General features: G+C 44.0%; 1 protein-coding gene across 1 annotated transcript in view; it reads right to left on the bottom strand.

Moving 5' to 3' along the window:
* Positions 1–20,651, bottom strand: part of CAMK1D (calcium/calmodulin dependent protein kinase ID) — a 234,724-nt gene that overhangs the window by 84,300 nt on the left and 129,773 nt on the right. Inside the window, exon 3 of the mRNA XM_075765542.1 lies at positions 11,779–11,853. Coding sequence (XP_075621657.1) covers positions 11,779–11,853 — 75 coding nt within the window. The remainder of the gene's footprint in view (positions 1–11,778; positions 11,854–20,651) is intronic.

Raw genomic sequence — 20,651 nt, 5'->3', positions numbered from 1 at the left:
TAGCCCTGCCTGTTCCTGCCTGCTCCTGCCCACCCCTGCCTGCTCCTGCCTGCAGGCAGCACTCCTCACTCCCACTCTGATATAAAGCAAATGTCCCCACACAGCAGAGAAATGGTCTCTCCCCAAAATGCTCCCATATGCCGTTTCTAGGAGCTGCTGTGACTGTCCTGAGAGTGGCCACATCTCCATAGTGAGGAAAGTGACTCCAACCAACCATATCTAGCTCATGGGGGAAGAGGGTGCCAAATAAAACACCTTTCCCTGGAAAATTTGCTTTTTAATACATATTTCATCTGGTGTAAACTATGACCCGGTATTCAGTGACAGAAATCTTACCCACATTTCCCTTGCCACCCTTCAAACTAGGCAAGACAGCATCAATATGAAGCAAAGTTACGCAGCAAATCCAGCTGCAAAACCACCTGAAAAGAGCAGATTTAAAAGCTTCTGGCAGAGAGTTTCCAGCCCCAAGAGGCAAAACATCAGAAGCACTTTCTGTGAACGGTCCTGCACCATGCTTAGAGGGGAACAAGCGTTAATCGATGGAGCAGACCCTGGGCTGTGATGACATATATATTCCTGCAGATAACACTGGTGAGCAATCAGAGCAAGGTAATTTCGCTCTTCTCTGCTCAGTAGCACTTAATTATGTTTATACTTCTCCTGTCCAGTGGCACTGGGTAACATGTCGCAACAGGGTGACTGTGAACTTTAGGACTGAGTACATCTAACACCACCATCACAACAAGGAGCTTCATAATGATGGCAGGATGGATGCTTGCCTCCGTTTCCTCCTAAAGGAATAACCCCTTTTCTGGAGCTGTAAGAGACTCACGGCAGAGTTTTAATGGCAAAACCCCTAAGTCAGAGATGAATAGCTGGATGAATTTTATTTTGCTAACTGGCTTTTAATGTTAACATTTTTGCTTTGTAGGCTTACATAGGTCTTAAAATCTCAGCTCTCCTTCAGTGGATTTCAAATTGTATTTCTGACTTCTTTTTCATTACAATGAATTTTGGGGAGAGGTATCTTCTTTCCTCAAGGACATATGGACATTTAAACACTACATCTCACCCAAGGATGTCGGTGCTCCTTAGAATATCATCAATTAGGGGTGAAGAAAATGGAATTACAGAGGGGTTAAATGCTACTAACCAACAGAATAATCAGACAGAATAAACACCAAACTTGTCCAAACCATCTTCAGTACTCTTGTATGGAAAGCCTTTTACAGCTGAGCCAGGATCACACCGCCCCAAATGGGAATTTTGTCTTGGAGAAGGGAAAAGACGACATAAGTATTTGGGTCTCTGAACACACTTTTCCTCCAATTTAAGGGAAAAAATGGCCTTTACAGGCTAAGATATAACCATGTGGCATGAATCAGAATAAAATGAGCACATGTTCTATAAATGCATCAAAGAAAGACTTCAGCAGCAGCAGCATTTTCTTTCTCTACAAAATGCTTAAAAAAGTAAAAGTTTGGCTAGAGCAGACCTAACCACTGTTTCAGAAAAAAGAAAAACACAAAACCCTCAAGATTTATTTTCCACTGACTAATTTTCCAGGGAGAAGGTTTAAAGCAGAAAACTATGACAAGAACTGCTGCAGTCCTATGAAAATAGTTTCTGTAAGAAGAAGTAACCACAGCACTACAAAAGGAAGTCAAAACAGGATTTCAAACAGCAACCTGTATTTCCATTAAAAAATCCAGGTTTTACACAACCCTGTTTAGAGTCCTGGCCCTCAGCCCAGCCACGGAAAACTATATGAATCTCCCTGGCTTTAAAAATATGCCCTATGTAGAGTTTCTGGGGCAAGTACCAGACAAAATGTAAAGCAAGAGATCTTTTCTTTCACTGTGAATATGAATGGGACGATAACGCTTCATCATCACCTGGCTTAATGGGTTCTTCTTCTAGAAGTTGGACACAGAGCCTCTTGACAAAACAATAAAAATATAAGTGCAAGTTAGTGCAGTTAGTTGCATACAGACTCTTGACCAGAGTAATCTATCTGACTATACTACCTAGAACCGTGGTTGGAGCTACGAGCGTGCTTGGGGAATTGCGCCTTTTTTTTTCTTTTTTTTTTTCCTTTTTTTTTTTTTTTTTCAGAAAATCCTGGACTGGAAAATTTGACTTGTGGTACACACTGATATGTAACACTCATGAGCCTACTACTGTCCCCTTTGCCACAGTCTGTAAAACTTTCCTCCAGAAGAAAGTTCAAGAAGGAAAACCAACTTTTAATAATGGTTTCATCATGTAAAAGAACAGACTTGTGAACGTCAATGTTAATTTTCCCTCTTGCTTCTATGCCATGTTATTTCACTTCAAAGCTTTCCAGGTTGTTATGAAAGTCCTTTTCTGTTTAAATGAGTGTAACCATTTAATCAGAATGCCTCCACATCGTGCCTGAGAGGGATCCTGCCATATCATAATGAATTCTCATACTGTGGCATATGTGGATTTAACATTTATTATCTGCCTTGCTGCAAACCCCCTTCTTCCTGAATTAAACGCCAGCTATTTAATTGATTTTAGTGCACCACAGCGTAAATTACCAGGTACCAAGAGATGCAGAACTAAATGTAAAAGACTCATTCAGTGACTATGCGAACATCAAGTAACCAGCAATAAAACTGGGCAAGGCATGAAAGGAATGAGATGGTTATCCAAATCCAACAAAATGGAGAGAAAATTGCTAGGGCTCTAAATAGCCACCTGCCTGCTGTTTGGAGAGAAAGGCCTCACTCCAGGTCTCAGGGAAGCAGTGATATTATACAGGATTACTGGCAGATACATATTGCTGCCCCGTGAACTGCCTATACCAGACCAAGCTATACAATACAGGCATATACGCCCCCATGCCCAGCTGTAACAGGGAGCCCTAACTGGGAGTTAGCGAAGGAACTGCTGGTGGGCTGAAGGAAGAAACTCAAGTCGATGCTGCCAAAATTTATCACTGTAAAAAACAATCAAGGTGCATATTCTCGCCCTAAGGATCTGGTACTGGCCCTTGCTGGGGACTGGACATTACATCAAATAACCCTCAGAAAGTACTTGTTTACTGTACTCATCAGTGGAGGGAAATAATCAGATGTGCTTGCATGATTTATGACCCCTTCAAATTTTTCTGTACCTTTAAAGAATAAAACATTAAAACAAGGTTTGTTTGGAATTTTGGCCAAACCTCATTTTCCTTATTGACAACAGCAGCTTTGCAACAACAGATCTCTTAAAGAAAAAAATCCATTTTCATCTGAACTGTTCACATTTCTGTAAAAGCAAACAACATTATAATGCTGCCTGTTCAACGAAAATGTGGAAATGTTTCTCCATTATCTCTTTATTCCCAAGGCTACGGGGGGGGGGGGGGGGGAGGGAATCACTCTCCATAAGATGTAGCATAGTGCTTTGATTAAGCAACAAAAAACCCCCCTCAGTGTTGCCTTGCTAATTAGTCCATACTGGGACACTTCAGACTAAGCTAACAATAACAAGTGCAAGGTTTGGAGCAAGGATGTTGACAATCGTCTACACCTGTTGAAAGTGATTTCCTATAAGTGGTTCTGTAAATCATCATGAGAAAGTTTTTTATAGTCCCCAAGATGAAGAAAATTCTCACCATTCCTGTGCTGCTGGAGGAAGGCTGGACTGATGCCCATGGATGCCTGCTCCTAGCCACGGCTGAAGCCCTGACACAAAACAGTACAAGGAAGCCACAGGGCTGCCGTTCAGTGCCATTCCCAGGAGAAAGTGCTGTGTTTGGAGGGGACATGGGGAACAGGAGCTACCGAAAGTCCTGCCATAGCCAGAAAAAAGAAGGAGAAAAACCAAAGCGCTAAGGGCAGCTAGGACTATCCAATGAGCACATATCACACTTTTGGGATCATACACAATCCACACAACTACAAGAGTCTAAAAGTCATCCTGGAAATCACTTGGTGGTCTATTACTCTGTTACCAACAAATCTGCCCATGCCCTGATCTCTACCCCAACATTAACCTTTCCTAGGCTGCTTATAATCTCTCACCCACTGGAAAAGGGGAGATACTCCTTCGTATTGAACAATCACCAGTGTAATCCAACCGATGTAATAATCTTTTTTCCTGAAGAAAAAGATGTGAAATTGATGCTGGATTAATAGCTGCTACCCAGTTCCCAGGGGCATGATGCCAGGGGTCAGTTTATTATGTGGTCAGCAGCTTGCAAAGCTCTAGTGGGAAAGTACTGAAGTACAGTGAGATTAACTCCTTTAGCCTTTAAACAGGGTGAGCTGTATTGTTGAGTCAATGTACCTTCGAAGATTTTGATAAGGCATGATTTTATTTTAAGACACCTCTTTTTTGAGCTATACTGATAGACCATGCTCTGACTGCATTAAGTGCTAGAAACAGGCTGGAACCAAAACCTGTATTGCACATGCCCAAATAATAAGGGCAATTTAAAAATCTAACATCCCAGCTCTGCAGTTTGGGCCCATGTCTGCAGTATGTCCATGTTGAAGGTTGTGATGGGCCCAGGATTCATCTTCCTCAGCGCTTCTCCCACAGTCACAATCTGATGCTCCCAGTCGTGTCACACATGCTCAACCCTGTTGCTGCTGTCCCACTTTGCTTTCCATGTTCACCAGCTGGATCCGTCCCTGAAGAGCTGTGTCTTCTGTAGCACTCTCCCCTCAGTTCAAAAAACTCTTGTTCATAGAAGCATCAAAAGTTTTTTTTCAACTACAGGGCATAGTTAATGCCATTTCTTGTTCCACTGCAGACTCCTGAAGGCTGCTTTGCCCAAATCACTGATGCTTCACCCCAAAAGCTGTGAGGAAATGAAGTCTTTCCTAACTAGAGCCCCTAAGCCTCCGCTCAGCTGTGTCAAAGTCCAAGCAAATCTCCCTTGGCACCTCACAGGCTCCTTCCTGGCATGCCCCGATGTGCATCAGCCTTCCTGGTGCTGTAGTTCTTAAGTAGCATTTGTGGAAAAAACCAAACCAAAACAAAAAACCACACCAAAAAAGTGGACAAATGTATATTTGCTTGACCAGGAATTGGGAACAAGTCTTTCCCTGGCCATCCTTTAAGTGTCCAGGCAATAAACATCCTGAGATCCATCTGCCACGTACATCTACCTCAAATCTTATTCCTGTGCACGAAGAGGTGCTGGAAGCACGGGCTCCAAGGCTTTCAACAGAGAACTAGTGTATTTTCAATGGCTGCTGGGCACTACTTTCCGCCGGCCCTTTTGAGACACCTCATCTGAGCTAGGGATATTGCAAACAAAGAGCAGAGCCTATGGGTGTGCAGCTGATCTCCCATCCTGTACCCCAAAATGAACTGAATCCCCTGAGCCACAGGCATCAGCTCCAGTGTTCTTCATTACTACTGGTGGTGTTTCTCCTGTTACCATTACTAATACTTATAATAACACCATCTGCAGAAAATGGTGATTCTGAGGGGCTTCTCTCAGGTGCTTGGACATAAGTATTTTTGCTGCTAAAGAACGCATCTTGCTTTTATCATTCGTATAAATCCCATTGTGAATGCAGAGACATTTACACATCTTTCTTTTATCATTCATATAAATCCCATTGTGAATGCAGAGATATTTCCTTCTGTCTTTTGCATAATGCTTTACAGGCACAAAAAAAACCCCACGTATGGGAATAAATCTCATTGAAGGAATGCGATGCGGCAGATCTATGTTTTGCTTTAATTAGCATCCTGATGTGATAGCGGTTTGGCGTGCGTATCACTGTTTTGTAACACAGTGCGTCCTTGCTAGGCTCCTTAAGGAACCTGGCAAACACGGCGCTTCCCTCCATTGTCTGTTGTTTTTCTTGGAGGTTGAATATTTTCATTGAAATGTCACTTGCACACCCCATCCATGCTTGGCTGCTCTTGGACTGTGCTCAGGCATTGGGCGTTCAAAAAACAAAAGGAATTTAGCACTTAATTATGGCTTAGTGCTTTGCTTACTTATTTGCAAAACATACAGGTGAAACGCAAAATCACAAGAGGTGTAGTTCAGGTAATAATAACAACTGCTGCAGATTTTACTGCGGGTACGTACCTGCCTGTCTGAGCTGCCTCCCAAGCCGTTACAGGGTTATAAGGCGCTTGCATGTGGTGGGGCAGAGCTGATAAACAGCAGGAATGGGGCACTGGGACTCTGAGCCTGCAAACTTCTGGGCAGGATTCTCCTCAGTGCGTGACTTGCACCAGGCAGGAAGGAGCTCCCGTCATCCTGGCTTTTCTGTGATGGAAATCATCTGAATAATTCAGCGGAGTTAAGATACCAAGCTGGAAAAACCCCAAGGTCAGGGTTTTAGGCTCAGTTTGAACTGGGTATTTTTGCAAATGTAGGGAGAAGCATTTCGAGGTTGGCTGAACCGGGCTGCTCACCCTAAAACTTGTTCTCAGCAGAGACATCAAAGCCTGGAAAGACCTTATGCAGGGGAAATACTCCATTTTCCATGGAGAATCAGAAACAACAGCTGACAGGATCTGGGTAAAGCAGCACTCTTGCCAGGAGGATCAGACCCACGCTTCAGGAGCACAGCCCGTCAAAGAGGTGGAAAGCTATACCAGCCTGGCAGTAAGGTTTTCATTTTCTTTAAGCAGATCCTGGTATTAATAAGAATTCCTCTGCATTTGGCACTATTCTTGACTCCAAAAAAAAAGTCCAGAGAAACTCAGAGGTGGATGTACAAGTTCAATCATTACTTACCTAGCTATGTGTTTTCCAGGGCCTGCTTCTGTAACCTTTCTCCATTTGAATAGTCTCCTTACCTTCAGGAGGAATTAGAGGAATAAAACTTCCAGCATAGCAAGTTAAAATTGCAGTCTGGAAGACTTAGTTATTAGGAAATGCTCCGTACCCGCAAGGATGTTAAGGAATCGTGTTGATTCCCTGGGGAGTGTATGACTGGAGATTTTTAAGAACTGGTTAGAAAAACATCTGCTAAGGCTGATCGGCCAGTACAGGCAGCATATCCTGCCCTGGGACAGGCAGTTGAATTCCATAAGTTTTGGAGGTGCCTTGTAGATCTATTTTTAGCCTGTTTTCCAAAGGCAGTGAGGCAATGGCTCTCCATCCCAAGTCTGCCAATCCCTAGTAACTTCTGACCCAACTTCAACCAACTTTGACGGAAGAGTAGAGACACCAAAAATACTAAGTTCCTACATAGTTTAAGCCAGTATGGATGAATAAAGGAGAACATGGAAATTAATGTCTGAAGTGATTTTTGACATGGCCCCATATCCTTTCAGAGAGGCAACAGCCCCAGCTCCTGGGGCTGTGACTAGCACAGGGTGCACACAAACCTGCAGGAAACTATTGATGCTTCAATGCAGGCAAACAATATGGATGAAGTCAGAGTTGAGCTTGGGGAACCTGCTCTGACCTGCCCAGGCAGTATGTTTAGAAAGACTGTTTGCAAATGGTCCTGTAACACTCAGACAGAAAAGACATGTTTATGTAAATCCATTTTTATGCATCATTTTCCAGCATGCAGAAAATGAATCATCAATATCCAAAGAGGCTGATTGTGTCAATGAAATATTAGTATCTGACAATACTAACCACAACCGGTTATCAGGATATTTCCCTATACTTATGAGGTGAAGTAAGGCAGATGATAGCTTAGAAGCCCTGAGGAGAAGGACTTGGGGGTGTTAGTGGACAAGAGGTGCAACATGACACAGCAATGTACCCTTGCAGCCCAGAAAGCCAATCATATCCTGCTCTACGTCAAAAGAAGTGTGACCAGCAGGTCCATGGAGGTGATTCTGCCCCTCTACTCTGCTCTTGTGAGAACCCACCTGGAGTACTGCATCCAGCTCTGGGGTCCTCAGCACAGAAAAGACATGGAGCTGTTGGAGCAAGTCTAGAGGAGGCCACGAAGATGCTCAGAGGGCTGGAGCACCTCTCCTATGAGGACAGGCTGAGAGAATGGAGGTTGTTCAGCCTGGAGAAGAGAAAGCTTCAGGGACAACTTATTGAGGCCTTTCAATATATAAAGAGAGCTTATAAGAAAGATGGAGAGGGACTTTTGACCGGGGCCTGCAGTGACAGGACAAAGGGCAAGAGTTTTAAACTGAAAGAGTATAGGTTTAGATTGGACATCAGGAAGAAATTCTTTATGATAAGGGTGGTGAGGCACTGGCACAGGTTGCCCAGAGAAGCTGTGGATGCCCCCTCCCTGGAAGTGTTGAAGGCCAGGTTGGATGGGGCTTTGGGCAACCTTGTCTAGTGGAGGGTGTCCCTGCCCATGGCAGGGGGGTTGGAACTAGATGGGCTTTGAGGTCCCTTCCAACGCAAACCAGTCTGTGATTGTAAATCCATGTTTGGAAAGGAGTAGGTGTTTTCTTGGTTTGAAAGCACATCATCCTAATGGAAATATGACAAAACCTAAATGCTCTACAGTGCTTTTCTATAGCACCTGAAAAATTTTAGCAGAATCATCAGAGAGGCAATGAGTACCATACATCTGTATTCTGCTTTGCAGCTGCACTGGTAACTCCACCTCATACCAAAACTGAGCAATGCTGCTTGCAGCAAAAGACAGCACAGAGTTGTCTACAGCCTTGCCAAACTTTGAGTTATTGGGTTGGAATATCTTACATTTTGGGAAAATAAATAAAGAAAAAACGGTCCAGTAATTTTTAAGGAACAGATTAATGCTTTGAGACAGCACATGAAATTCTGAGTTGTCAAATCTGTGAATCTCCAAGCAGGACTTCTGGTCTACCTTGCACTAAGAGGATTGTGAGAGTTTGAACAGTTTTATGATGCCTTGTATACAAAGTATGTAAAAACAAGGTGGTGAAACCAAAGCCAGAGATCAGATTTCCCCATGGACACGCCAGGAAACACACACGACAGATTCACAAACAGCTACATAACCCTGAGAAGAGCTCCCAGAGGGACTGGTAGGAATAAATTAAGTGTCAAGTAGACACGGACAGCTGCCTCTTCACTTCCCTTCCTATCAAGTCCAGCACAGACACTGCCACCTGTGCTTGCCCATATCTTTGACAAAATAAAGGACATGCAATATTTATCCTTTAAGTTGGCCTGCTAGCAAGCATGGCTTTCAAGTAAAAGTAAACGTACCAGAGAGCAATCATACACAGGGAGGCTTGGTCTACCTCCAAAAACCTCCCACAGAGGTGCTCTAGATGCTCAGGGGCTGTAATGTGGATTTTCCACAACATTGAAAGGAATACTCTAACGGCTGCTAATGAAAATACTGCAACAAAAAAATTTCCCTTGGGAAACATTAGTTAGTGCCCACATAGTAACCAATGAGCCAGGGCGAAGGACACAGGGATTTGAGATTTGTTGTGCTCATGATACTGATCTTCAAGTGGCCCTAATTTTACCCCCCCCTCTTTTTTTTTTTTTTAAAATCTAATTGCTGCTTCCTGAAAGCTGCTTGATCAGAACCCCTTCTATTTCATATCAAACCCCAGTTTTAAATGTAGGCAACTATTGTCTTATCTAGGAGAAATACTCAAAAATCAGAAACTAAAAAACCCACAAGGAATCTAATAACAAATAGGACAGACATGTAAACAAATAGACACCCCATGCTGTGCAATGCTTCACATCAACAAGTTGATGTTACCCTGGAAACAAGAGATTATCTGTGCATGCCTTCTCCCAGACAGAAGCCAGGAAAGGAGGTGTGCAGAATTGATTTTGATTCTTCAGACTTTGCAGAGTTGACACCCAACTATTGATGCCAATCGATCCCAATCCCAACTATTGATGAAAATTCCAAGGCAGTGCAGAGGTTGCACCATCCTTAATGCAATGTCCACAGTAATGACAGTGAGTACCTGGCCATGGTGTCCTCTCCACCTTGGCATAACACAACCCTTTTACACGACAGCGCAGAAAGGTTACTCCCTGGAAATAACCTGTGCAGAGCAGAGGACAACACGGCCTTGCCTGATTCGCAGCAGTGAGGAGGGACAACAGCAATGGCTTGGTACAACATCAAATGATTCCAATAAAATTAAATTAAGCTAACGTGTTGTATCCCATAGCTGAGGCAGATTAAGAGCATGGACACACATGAGGTTTGTCACACGGGCTCTCTGCGTGAGTGGGAGTTTGTTATGGTGCTGTCCCTTGATTGCATTAGTGTGCCTGCCCATATTCAGATAACATGTCCCTGAGGTTTCTGAGGATTTTTCCTGCTTTTTCTTAACAGAAATGATAAAAAGCATTGATTCTGCTCCCTGGCAGATTCAGTTCAATGCATTTGTACACAGGATATCTTGGTCTACCTCGTAACACAAGCCGCAGCTCTTCATCGGGGCTGTCCCAAATGCTGCGGCTGGGTTCCCGGCTGCTGACTTCAGCCAGGTATCTCACCCTGCAGAGCATCAGTGAAGCTGTGTCTCTCTGGAGCAACTAAATGCTTGGCCCTTGGAAAGTTAGTTGGCTGGGTTTACAAACACAAATATATCTATTACAGAAATGATAATTCCCTAGTAAATGTTGAGTTGTGAGCAAGTAGAAATTTATATTAATATATATTCAGTGTTACCTATGATTACAGACCTATACTTCAGATAACCCAATAATCTGGATGTAAGAAATTTAGAAAAGTGAGGGTTACACTACATTAAACAAGCTAATAATAAGTAGGAGTAATATTGATTTTTTTTTTTCTAAAGAGATTGAACAAAAATAAAGATTTGTAAAACAACTGATCGAGAAATTGTTACTTCCCACAACCACAACTGTGATTTGCTGGAATTTGTACAATACTGATGTTCTTGTGCAAGTCCTTTTGCAGCACTCTGGGCTGAAATGTAGGGCTACAAGAACAGATTAGAAATGTACAGGGCGCTATTCTTGCCATACGGACAGCAGAACAGCTTCTAAGGACATCTCCATGCCCTACGCCTGGACATTGCCAACAGACGAAGGACTGGCAGAGTCCCCAGGGGCTTTCCATGGGGTATTTAACCCCAGAGCTGCCTCTATCAGATGGTCCAGGCTTCCCTATGGCACATCTGGCTCTTCCCAGCCATGATTTATCCCTCTGCCCTGTCTGCTTGCTCTGCTTATTTGAGGTGACCTCATAATTGAAAAAGAGAGACACTAGAGCTGGTAAGGGGAAATTTTAACTTCCAATCATGGTTTTTAATTGATTTCAGAAAAAAGAAAAAAAAAAAGGTAGTATGAGCATCTGCCTGCCACTTCCCTTCCCCCTGCCTGGTGGATGTGACGGGAGGTCCAGGCCAGCCACAGCATATCATGTACCTCATAGGATCCTGATCTTCTCAGGCTCAGACGAGGGGAAGTGGAGAAGAAGAGGGGCTCTGGCTCATGTCAAGGAACAATGGTATGAGCTACTGCTGCTGCTGAGACAGGGATGACGCTTTCTTGCAAATCCAGCACCCATGCACATGGTGGCATCTCAAGTCACCTCTCACTGAGTACAGACCAGATATCTGCTGAGTCACAAAGAACTAAACAGTGGCAACTCCACACACAGGGAGACAGTTCTGATCCCCTTAACATCTCTTCCTCACTCTGGTTTGATTTGGGTGAGACTATTCACAAAACACCTTAGTTCCCAATTTCACAGCCACCCAGCCCATCATGCCTGGAGATTCATTTTTAACCACCTGCCAAGGATTTTTCAGACTACAGCATCCAAGACAAATGCCTCCTACATATCCCATTTTTAGGTTAAAGAACAAAAGCAGAACAAGAATTGGCAATTTTGAAACTTCATTTGGTTTAGTACTTACAATTGCATGACCAGATATAAATGGTTCGGACTCTCATAGATGTCTTCCAGGGCAACTATATTTTCATGCTTGATCCTGAAAAAAGATAAGATAAGATAAGATAAGATGAAATAGTGATTCTTATTTTTTAAGTGGCTGCAAAACTTAAAGCTATATTTAGTTAGGTACTTGTCAGTGCTCTATTCAACATCATAAAATACGATTTTGACCAAAGTAAACAGTCAGGAGCGCTTCACAGCCCAGAATACAGTTATTACTCACAGAAAATTCCTTCAATCCTCTCTGAAGCCAAACTATTTAAGGGCTAAGTATTTGGGGCATCAGAGGTTTACAGTTCCCAGGTCAGATGAATGAAGGTTGGAGGTTGAAGTCTCAGGACAGCAGCAAAGCATGGTGCGAGAGGGGGTGATGGCAGCAGGGTGCGGGCAGGGAGAAGGCAGGGGTTTGCCCCTGTGCAGAAGCTGGCACAGGTAGGCAGCAGCCATATGACAGCCCCACACTTCTTCCCACAAAATTGACCCTGCTCCGATGTCACACCTGCTCTGGACACCCAAATTTCCCTGCAACGTTATTAAGCACTGCATGCTTTCTGTGCAATGACTCCAAGCATCTTCATGGGTTTTCTACACACTCACCAATCCCACTGATCATTCCCACTAAGCCTCTTGTCAAAAATGTTAACTTTAAAGAGAAAAAATCATCTCTACAAGCATCCACCTAATTAACTATGCAGAGCAATGTCTCTCTGGGTTTGCTCCTTAAATGCTTACAAATAATTTACAAAGGATACATTTAACTTGTGCAAACCCTAAAGAGACTACCAATACAACTCCAGGGGCAGAATATTAATTACACCAATTTCAGACAATCATTTTAAGAGCAAAAGAAATCTGGGAAACACTAAGCATGAACCACTCATTAAACAACAGATGCACACGTTCAGAAAGAAAGTAAAAGTGCATTGTCAGCAAATGCAAAACTCTCTACATGTTTCAAGGTTCAAGTAGCTTAATTAAGATGCTTAATCATGTGTCAGAGCCTCATCCCCAACACTCCCAAGTGCCCTAACGTCTCTGTGAAGATGCTGAGAGCAGAAGGTTCCCTGCGCCTGGCAGGATCTTTCCTGTAAGAATGCAGACTAATCCAATTTCCTCTGAATTCACTGGAAAGATTACAACTGACCTGAATTTACACCCATAATCAGTCATCAAAAGCTGCATTCATATAAGGACCTTCACACACAGGAAATTTAACATCAACAATAAGTGAACTCAAACATAATGCACTACAGGATGTCAGAGCAACAAATACATGAGTAGGCTCCTCACTCTACATAAATATCGGGAAAATCCCATGCTAATTTAGCAAAATTTCCAGGTAGACTGCATCACAAATTAAGTTCTTAACACTGACAACAGGAAACCAATGCACTGCCCACTTGGCTTTACACAGCACATGTTTGGAAACCTTTATTTGGCTGTGCAGGTCTAGTGCCCAGTGCCTTCAGGGTGACAGTGAGGGAAAGGGTGTTTTGCCTTGGTAGTTGTTAGTTGAAGGCACATTAGGATCCTAAATGATGTTTCAAGCAAATAGTGACCTTTAATGGAAATTATTATATGTATTTATACATTTTCTTTTGTGTACACGCACATCCATGTAATCATTTGTGTACCTCATACCATCACAATCAAGAAGGCAGTTTTATTACAAACAATCTACTACAGCATTATCTGTTTAAAGCTTCCAACTTAGTCTGCCATACAGTTTTTACTGTGCACATATTAATGCTTTGCATTTCTATTTTTGAGAACCTCAGAGGTTCTCCAAACCAACCTAACCCCCTCTGAGACAGCTGCCAGCAACACCTAACTGTCCCACACACGGCTAGTGGGTGCGTTACCCACAAAGACGAACAGCCAGGGGAGGCAGAGGCCGGAGAAGAGCTCATCAGACATGCAACACCGCACGCTGAGGGCTGCCGCAAGACCCTCTTCTCTTTCTGATTTGCAAACCAAATGGGCACGGCACTGCTGGGCTCTCTGAAGGCGGATAAACTTGCTCGGTTTTAAAATGAAGGGGGAAGAAAGGGTTTAGTCCTCCCACGGTGGAGTCCTCTGTATTGAGACAATCTGCCTCTCTTTGAAATCAGATGCAGGACATGAGCGTGTGGGATTCAAGGAGAGAGCAAATATAAAGTGTAACCTGGAAGGAGGCAGCAGAAGAAGGTGAATCACCCCCGAAGTACAAAGGGAGTCACCCCCATAGGGATGAGGGTATTTGGAAGAAGATGTCCCTTTGGGAGGTGAGGCCAGCACACCAGCCACCCCAACCACTGGTGGCTGCTGCACTCAAGGAGCTTTCTGAGATGGGAAGAAGGCATTTTTTTCCCCACTTTCTCTCAGTCTCCCCAAGACCAGCAAGGCCTTAATCATGGAGTTATGCAGTGCTTAATATTCCTGGTGAAGCGCACATCGCACGCCTGCAAATGAAACAGCTGGTCCCACACAGCATTTCGCTATTCAGATGGACTCTCAAATGACAAGCTATTTAAAGGAAAAAGGAATTCAAAATTAAAAAAAAAAATATCAGTAGAAATCACTTGGGGAGAAACCTACAGTTTAGCTCAAGTTGCAGGTTGTGTTACTGAAGCTGGACCAGAGCATCCGTGGGCTTCCCAGCAGAGGTCACTGCAGCCAGCAGCTCCTCTGCCGTTCACTCCATCCGCAGAAATTACCGTGCTCCTTTCTTCACTTTAAAGCATGGGTGAGCAATCGCCTCCAGCCCTGGTACACAATAATTAACCCTTCAAGGCTGAATCCTTTTCATCACAATAATATCCCAAAGTTCGGGAAATCAGGTGCGGTATCGTCACAGCATTTTGTCGATACCGCAAAGGTCAATGGGGTTTGGGACAAGTGTGTCCCACTCCTCTGGGAGCAGATTGGTGGTGCCAGACATGTGGGTAACAGCCAAACAGACACTTCTGGCCTGCACAGAAGCTCAGGTACATCGAAAGCCGAGGAAAGCACTGTGCAGCAGCACAGTGTGTGACTTGATGGTCACGGATCAGGAGGGATTTGGGAATGGCTTAATTAACTCTGCTTTTATCCCCCTCCAGAAGCGTTGAGTGAATCTCAAAAGTTCAGAGGATTCATTCTGCTAAGCCTCCAAATGCCTCCACGCAGCCCCACTGGTGATCTCGCTTAGCAGAAATACTCACCGGACTACCTGATCTCCTCAAGACCTGCCAGGATTAATTTTTTTAAAAGGTGTTGCTCTCATTTTACAGAAGGGGAAGTGGCATGCAGAAAAGCTAGAAGTTTTTCTGTAATCACATGAGAGGAGGGAGCAGAGGGGGTCAAAAAACCCCAGATCCCTAGAGTATTATATTAACCAATGGGCCATTTTCCAATCCCTTCTCCTTCCCATCTCAGTGAGAGGATCTTAACCCCACTTCTCCACAACGTTTTTCTTCCCTCTGCCCTCCCTCTCTGGCCTCCCCCTTTCCCAACTTCCAGTGTGGGTCCCACACTTCCACAGATAAACCTGCCCTGGATTAGCTCAGCGCAAAGCAATGCATCAATGCTGTTGTGATACGTGATGGTGCAACATTATGGCAGTAGCAGAGGGGACATGGACACGGACTGGGGTGACACGAGTTCCTGTTAATTGTTTTCAAAGAAAGAAAAAAAGCCCCGAAAGTGAACATCAAAACATGGGCTTGGTTAAAGCAAATTAGATCAGATTACATAAATTGTTATGAACAAGGAAGCATCCAGCTAAGGAAATGTCCCTTACCACCCTTTTAACCTCCCCTTCATCACACTTGCTGTTTTCCCTGATGTTCTCCCTCCTTCCTGGCAAACCCCAGGCGCTGCTCACATCTCCCACACCCTGATCTCTGACACCTCTGGCCAATGCTGCTTCGGTCATTTTCAGGAATATTCTGAGGCCACTTGACAGAAAGAAGATGTCTAGAAATAAAAATATAAATAAAGAGAGGCCAATACTTTAACCAATTCACGCAGGACTCTTCACCGTACAAGGCCCATGAGATGCTGCAATCCAGGGGACAAAGAAGAGGAAGATAAATCTAGAAGTGACGATCAAGGAAATTTAAGTATATAAAAAAACATGAAGAGTGATTAATCCTGGTAAGAAACTATGAAAAGAAAGGATGGATTTACCATTTTCAGAGCAGCGCTGGTTTGGATGCTGTGCCGCAGGCACGATGCAACCGTGCAAAATTATCAAGTTTCCTCTCCAGCCTTTCAGGTCTGTGATTCTGCCCAAGTGCTGTTAGAAAGGTGTCAGGAACACAAATGAATGGAGGTAATGTTGCACCTGAGCAATATTTTAACATATGAGCAAATTGCCAGCCAAGACTTAAAGAAGCAAACTGAGCTGGGCAACCAACGACTTCAGGTGACTTTTCCGAGCGTGGCAGCTGTGCAAACAAGAGCTGATGGGAAAGTGTTTGATCTGCTGCAGAGCCCCAAGCACAGACTGGTCCCTTTTGCTTGCTGTGGAGTCATTGCACAAGGGTGTTGATTGATAGGGGAATTGTCATTTTTACCTGACTGCTACAGCACCCAGTGCTGTTGAAACACAGAAATGTCTGCGTCTGAAGGAGCTGAAACTTGTTCCCAAAACAAGACCTGACTTGACTAGGAGTGGCATTTGGCCCTGCATGACAGTTTCCATCATGCCAAACTGGGTGTGCTGCGATGCTGGAGCAGTGATGAGTATGCAGCGTGGCACTCCAGTGACGCTAAAATCCACCTTTACCGTGGGCCAGAATGGAGCCGCCACATCTTCCTCACTGCCACCAGAAGGGCACAAGTCCCATAGGATCACAACTAGCCCTAATGAGTAAAACTCACTTTAACATTCGCAAAAAAACCCAAAATTTAAAAAAAATAATCAATATATTCCATGGGCTTTGGCTGGAGATTGCTTTTAAGAAGCAAGGGATTAAAATATGAAAGTTGATGTACAATAAGGGAAACTAAATCCCTTAATGACTGAGCTTCCTGCACATCTCTGCTGGCTCATGAATACCCCAGAGGCCAAAGAACTGAAAGAAAACTGGTTGCATATTGCCACAGATCATTAATTAGAGGGGTAGCACTCCGCATGGATAAAAGCAGAGGACTCAGATTTTGCTGTTGCTTTGACTGCCGAGCTGCCAGGAGAGCAAGTTAAATATCCCGGCTGCAAAAGCATGCTATAAACTATGATTGATCACTTATATTAACATCTATCATATTTAACACTGAAAACTAGGATCAGTTAGAAGAATGTTGTGAAAAAATCTTGGGCAAACACGAGAGCCATTTAAGTAGGGCAGATTCCTTCCGTAACAACTCTTTCCGAGTCAGAGTGTTACATTTGCAGGACATGACATTTAATGCTGCACCTCCATGAACAGCACGTGTCATGGACAAAATGCCACAAGAAAGCACAAATAATTTTGTGAAAGCCAGAACTAACAAAGCCTGAGTCTGTAAGGATTTGTAGCTTTGAGTAACCAAATGTCTTTGTGAATAAATGTTCCGTTGTTTCCACATATACGGATTTTTGCCAGCAGCATGGGGGTTACTGGGCTTGATGAATTCACTAGTTGGCCAAGGAAAACATTTAAATCAGCTTCTGCTCTGGAGGACACTAGAAACTTACCTCTGCTTAGCTGTCTTATTCGATTGAAACGAGTCAATAATTTCAACAGATATTAGGATAGTCTCACACATATTCACACAGAGTCATCGTATCAGATTGCTTTCCGCATGAAAGAAAACTACCAAAAAATCTTCAAGACGGCTCATAATGATGTGAGAACTCATGGGAACAAACCGGACTGCTCCCAAGGGGAAAACACGGTAAGTCTGCTAAGAGGGGAACAGGGTAAGTGAGATGGCAAGGGTTGGTACAGGGAAGGAAACTGATGGCTGTCCTGGAGATGGCTGGCTGACTGCAGCAGAGCTCTGCCCACCGCTCCTGGTCTGGAAAAACCTTCAAATACTGATGCTGTCTGTGGGACTTGCAGTGCCTTACCTTGATGCAAGGCCTCTTATCATTCGGACCTTTGAAAAACAACCAGACATGTATGATGTGAGGTACTGTATCTCTATCTTTAACCCCCTCCTTTCTTATCCTGTGGCCCCCAAACATCCTCCAGGATGGGTGTTTTACAGATGGATATTCCCCATATAGCTTCACTGACATTTGCGTGAGCAGAGTTCAGCATGACACTTCTCCCATCGTCCAGGTTTCCCTCCCACATGGACTTTCTGGTGTGAAATGAAGAAATGTAAGCTCCAGTTCAAGCTTTCTTTTTTTCACAGTTGGTATTTATCAGGTCTTTCTCATCCATCAGCTCTCTGGTATCTTGTATCTTGTAAAAGGTGACTATACAGCAGACCTTCCCCCCTCAAACAGGGCACAAACTATCTTGTGGGATTTGATGTCTCAGATGATTGAAACTTTTTGTCTCCTTGATGATTTCAGGCCACTCAAAGGGAATGCCTTTTATACCACCATTGCACAGTCAGCAAATAGTCTACTGACAGCACTGTGCGATGACTCCAAGCAGCCAGGAGATGTGGCCCCAAGCAGTTTAATGGCACTGGGATTAATTTCTACTACTTCATATCCCACACACTCTTCCTCCCCCCTGCCCAGCCAAGTACGTAGTACTGCAGCACTGACAACTTCTGCAGCTACAGAGAGGGCTTTGGTCTCCACCGTCTCAGATTGGCAGTTTCCCTTTCTCTCACTCACAAACACACATGCAAATAATGTGAAAGTTAGTGAAACCTCAGCTAGACACAGAGCAGAGAAGTGAACAAAACCAGGCAGATGTCAGTTGTTCTTAGCAAAGGTGGATCTACAGAGCTTACGAAGCCAAAACATCTGCTTTTTCTCTCACACTGCATTTAGATTGCTGTTTTTTTGAAGTTATATCCTTAATTTTCTTGTTGCAAAGAGGTGGAGGAGGTTTACTGGATTCAGTATTGAAAAATTCCCTTGCATTAAAAATGAAAGAGAACTCGAATTTGTGAGCAGAAAGATAGAAATGGTGCTACCAATGTCTCATGGCCAGATGGCATTTTTGACGTCCTCTGATCTCCTACGACCACGATACCTTTTGTTCCCACTCATGTTGCCATCTCACCTTGCTTGATCTAATGACTGGGCAAGAGAGAGCTAATTCCAGCTCAAAGACAGATGGTGCAGTGCCCATATGTTGCTTGTCTGGCCAGATTAGCCAAATCTCTGTGGTTGGAAGACCAAGGAGTTGAATTCTGGGGTCATGTGTGGTCTCCAAACCACAGACTGCTCACAAGATATGAAGAAAATTAGTGTCTTTACTAATACCTTTAAGATCTCTATGCTTCTGTCAGGCTAACTGGAGCAGGTAGGAAACATCATCATACAGTCCTGTCTGCCTTGGAAAACCGGCCAGAAGAGAAAGACCCTGGATGCCCTAGAAGATGGGACACAAAGGCAAACGTGGAGGGATGAATCACTTTATACACCTTCCCTCATCTGTGGCTGAAGAGGAAACTGTGATAAAAATCCCCAGTGCTGGTAGTAAGAGGCAAGTGACTCAGAGCAGGTGTTCGAAGGAAGCAGGGGCAGCCAAAATTCAGGAGAGAGACAGATGCCCGTCAAAAGACATGCTTCTATTAGCCTTAGAAGATGTGATGACTTTTAAATTAACATTTTTTGCCAGTTTAGTTATTTCAGGATTTAACACTTCAATTTGGCATGTAATTTTCTATATGCAAAGAAATGAGTCAGGATGGATTTGTCCTGAGCCTTTGTTCTAGCAGGATGCTGAGTGATTCTGCTATCAACACAGCTGCCTCCTCTGGGGCTTACATGGGCTATAACCCACTGGTAAGAGGAGAAAGGATGGGGAGGGGTCAGAAGACCTTGTCTCATGCTTATACAACTTGACCTCTTTCCATTTCATCTACCCATCACCATTTGATCCTACCCATCACCTCTGTGACCTCCTATCTCCTGTTACTCAAGGGTGAAGACCTAGAAATCTTTCCAACAATTTCAGCGGCCTTTCTGCCCCAGCACTGCATGTCTTCTATCGTGAATGCCAGCCTTCCATACCATGTTCATAAAATATTCTCATGAGATTTCACGGTGATAATGTCAAGTTGGAGACACTTCGTAGCTGGAAACCTGAGCTGTGTAGTTGAGCAGCTGTAACACTAACTGGCTATGACAAAACCTACCCAACATACACCTCGCAATTTCTGATCCATGCCCTACCCTGTGTTATACTCCCTAGCAGTGTAATCCTTCTCTTCATTTATGATTTCTCCAGATCCTGTGAGCAGAGACTGGTCTGACACCTTCACTGCCAGGGGCATTTGCAGTCTGCCTGGTGGCACACCTTCCTGCACCACTCTGCACAGCAGTGCAGCTTGAAGAAGCAGGGACTGTTTGCTCATCTCAAAAAACAGCTTGGTTCCCTCCTGGGAAGGAGAGATGTATGAACCTCCTCTGGCCCAGAACACACGTATTTTCTTCCTGGAGGTACTTTCTAGCCATCAGGCACAGTGCAAAAGTGATGCTGGAGGCGGCATCCTGACTGTTTCTGAAACAATAGCTGACTCCAGCTGTTGTGCTGAGCATGCCGCTGGGTCCCTTAAGCATGCACGGAGTGAGCCCACAGGCTCGTTGCCTCCCCGGGACACAGGCTGAGATTATGCCCTGTTCTGCCTCGTATCCAGATCACAACAGAGCTCAGACAAAGGCTGAACATCTCTGGCATAAATGCATGGGCTCTTGCTAGGCACTGGTGGAACTTTATAATCCCACATAAACATAACCAATGCATATAGGCACTT

This window comes from Balearica regulorum, chromosome 1 (genome assembly GCF_011004875.1).
Source record: "Balearica regulorum gibbericeps isolate bBalReg1 chromosome 1, bBalReg1.pri, whole genome shotgun sequence".
Taxonomy (NCBI): Eukaryota; Metazoa; Chordata; class Aves; order Gruiformes; family Gruidae; genus Balearica; species Balearica regulorum.
Note: the sequence above shows the minus strand (reverse complement) of the source record. Positions and strands in the feature narration are given on the sequence as shown.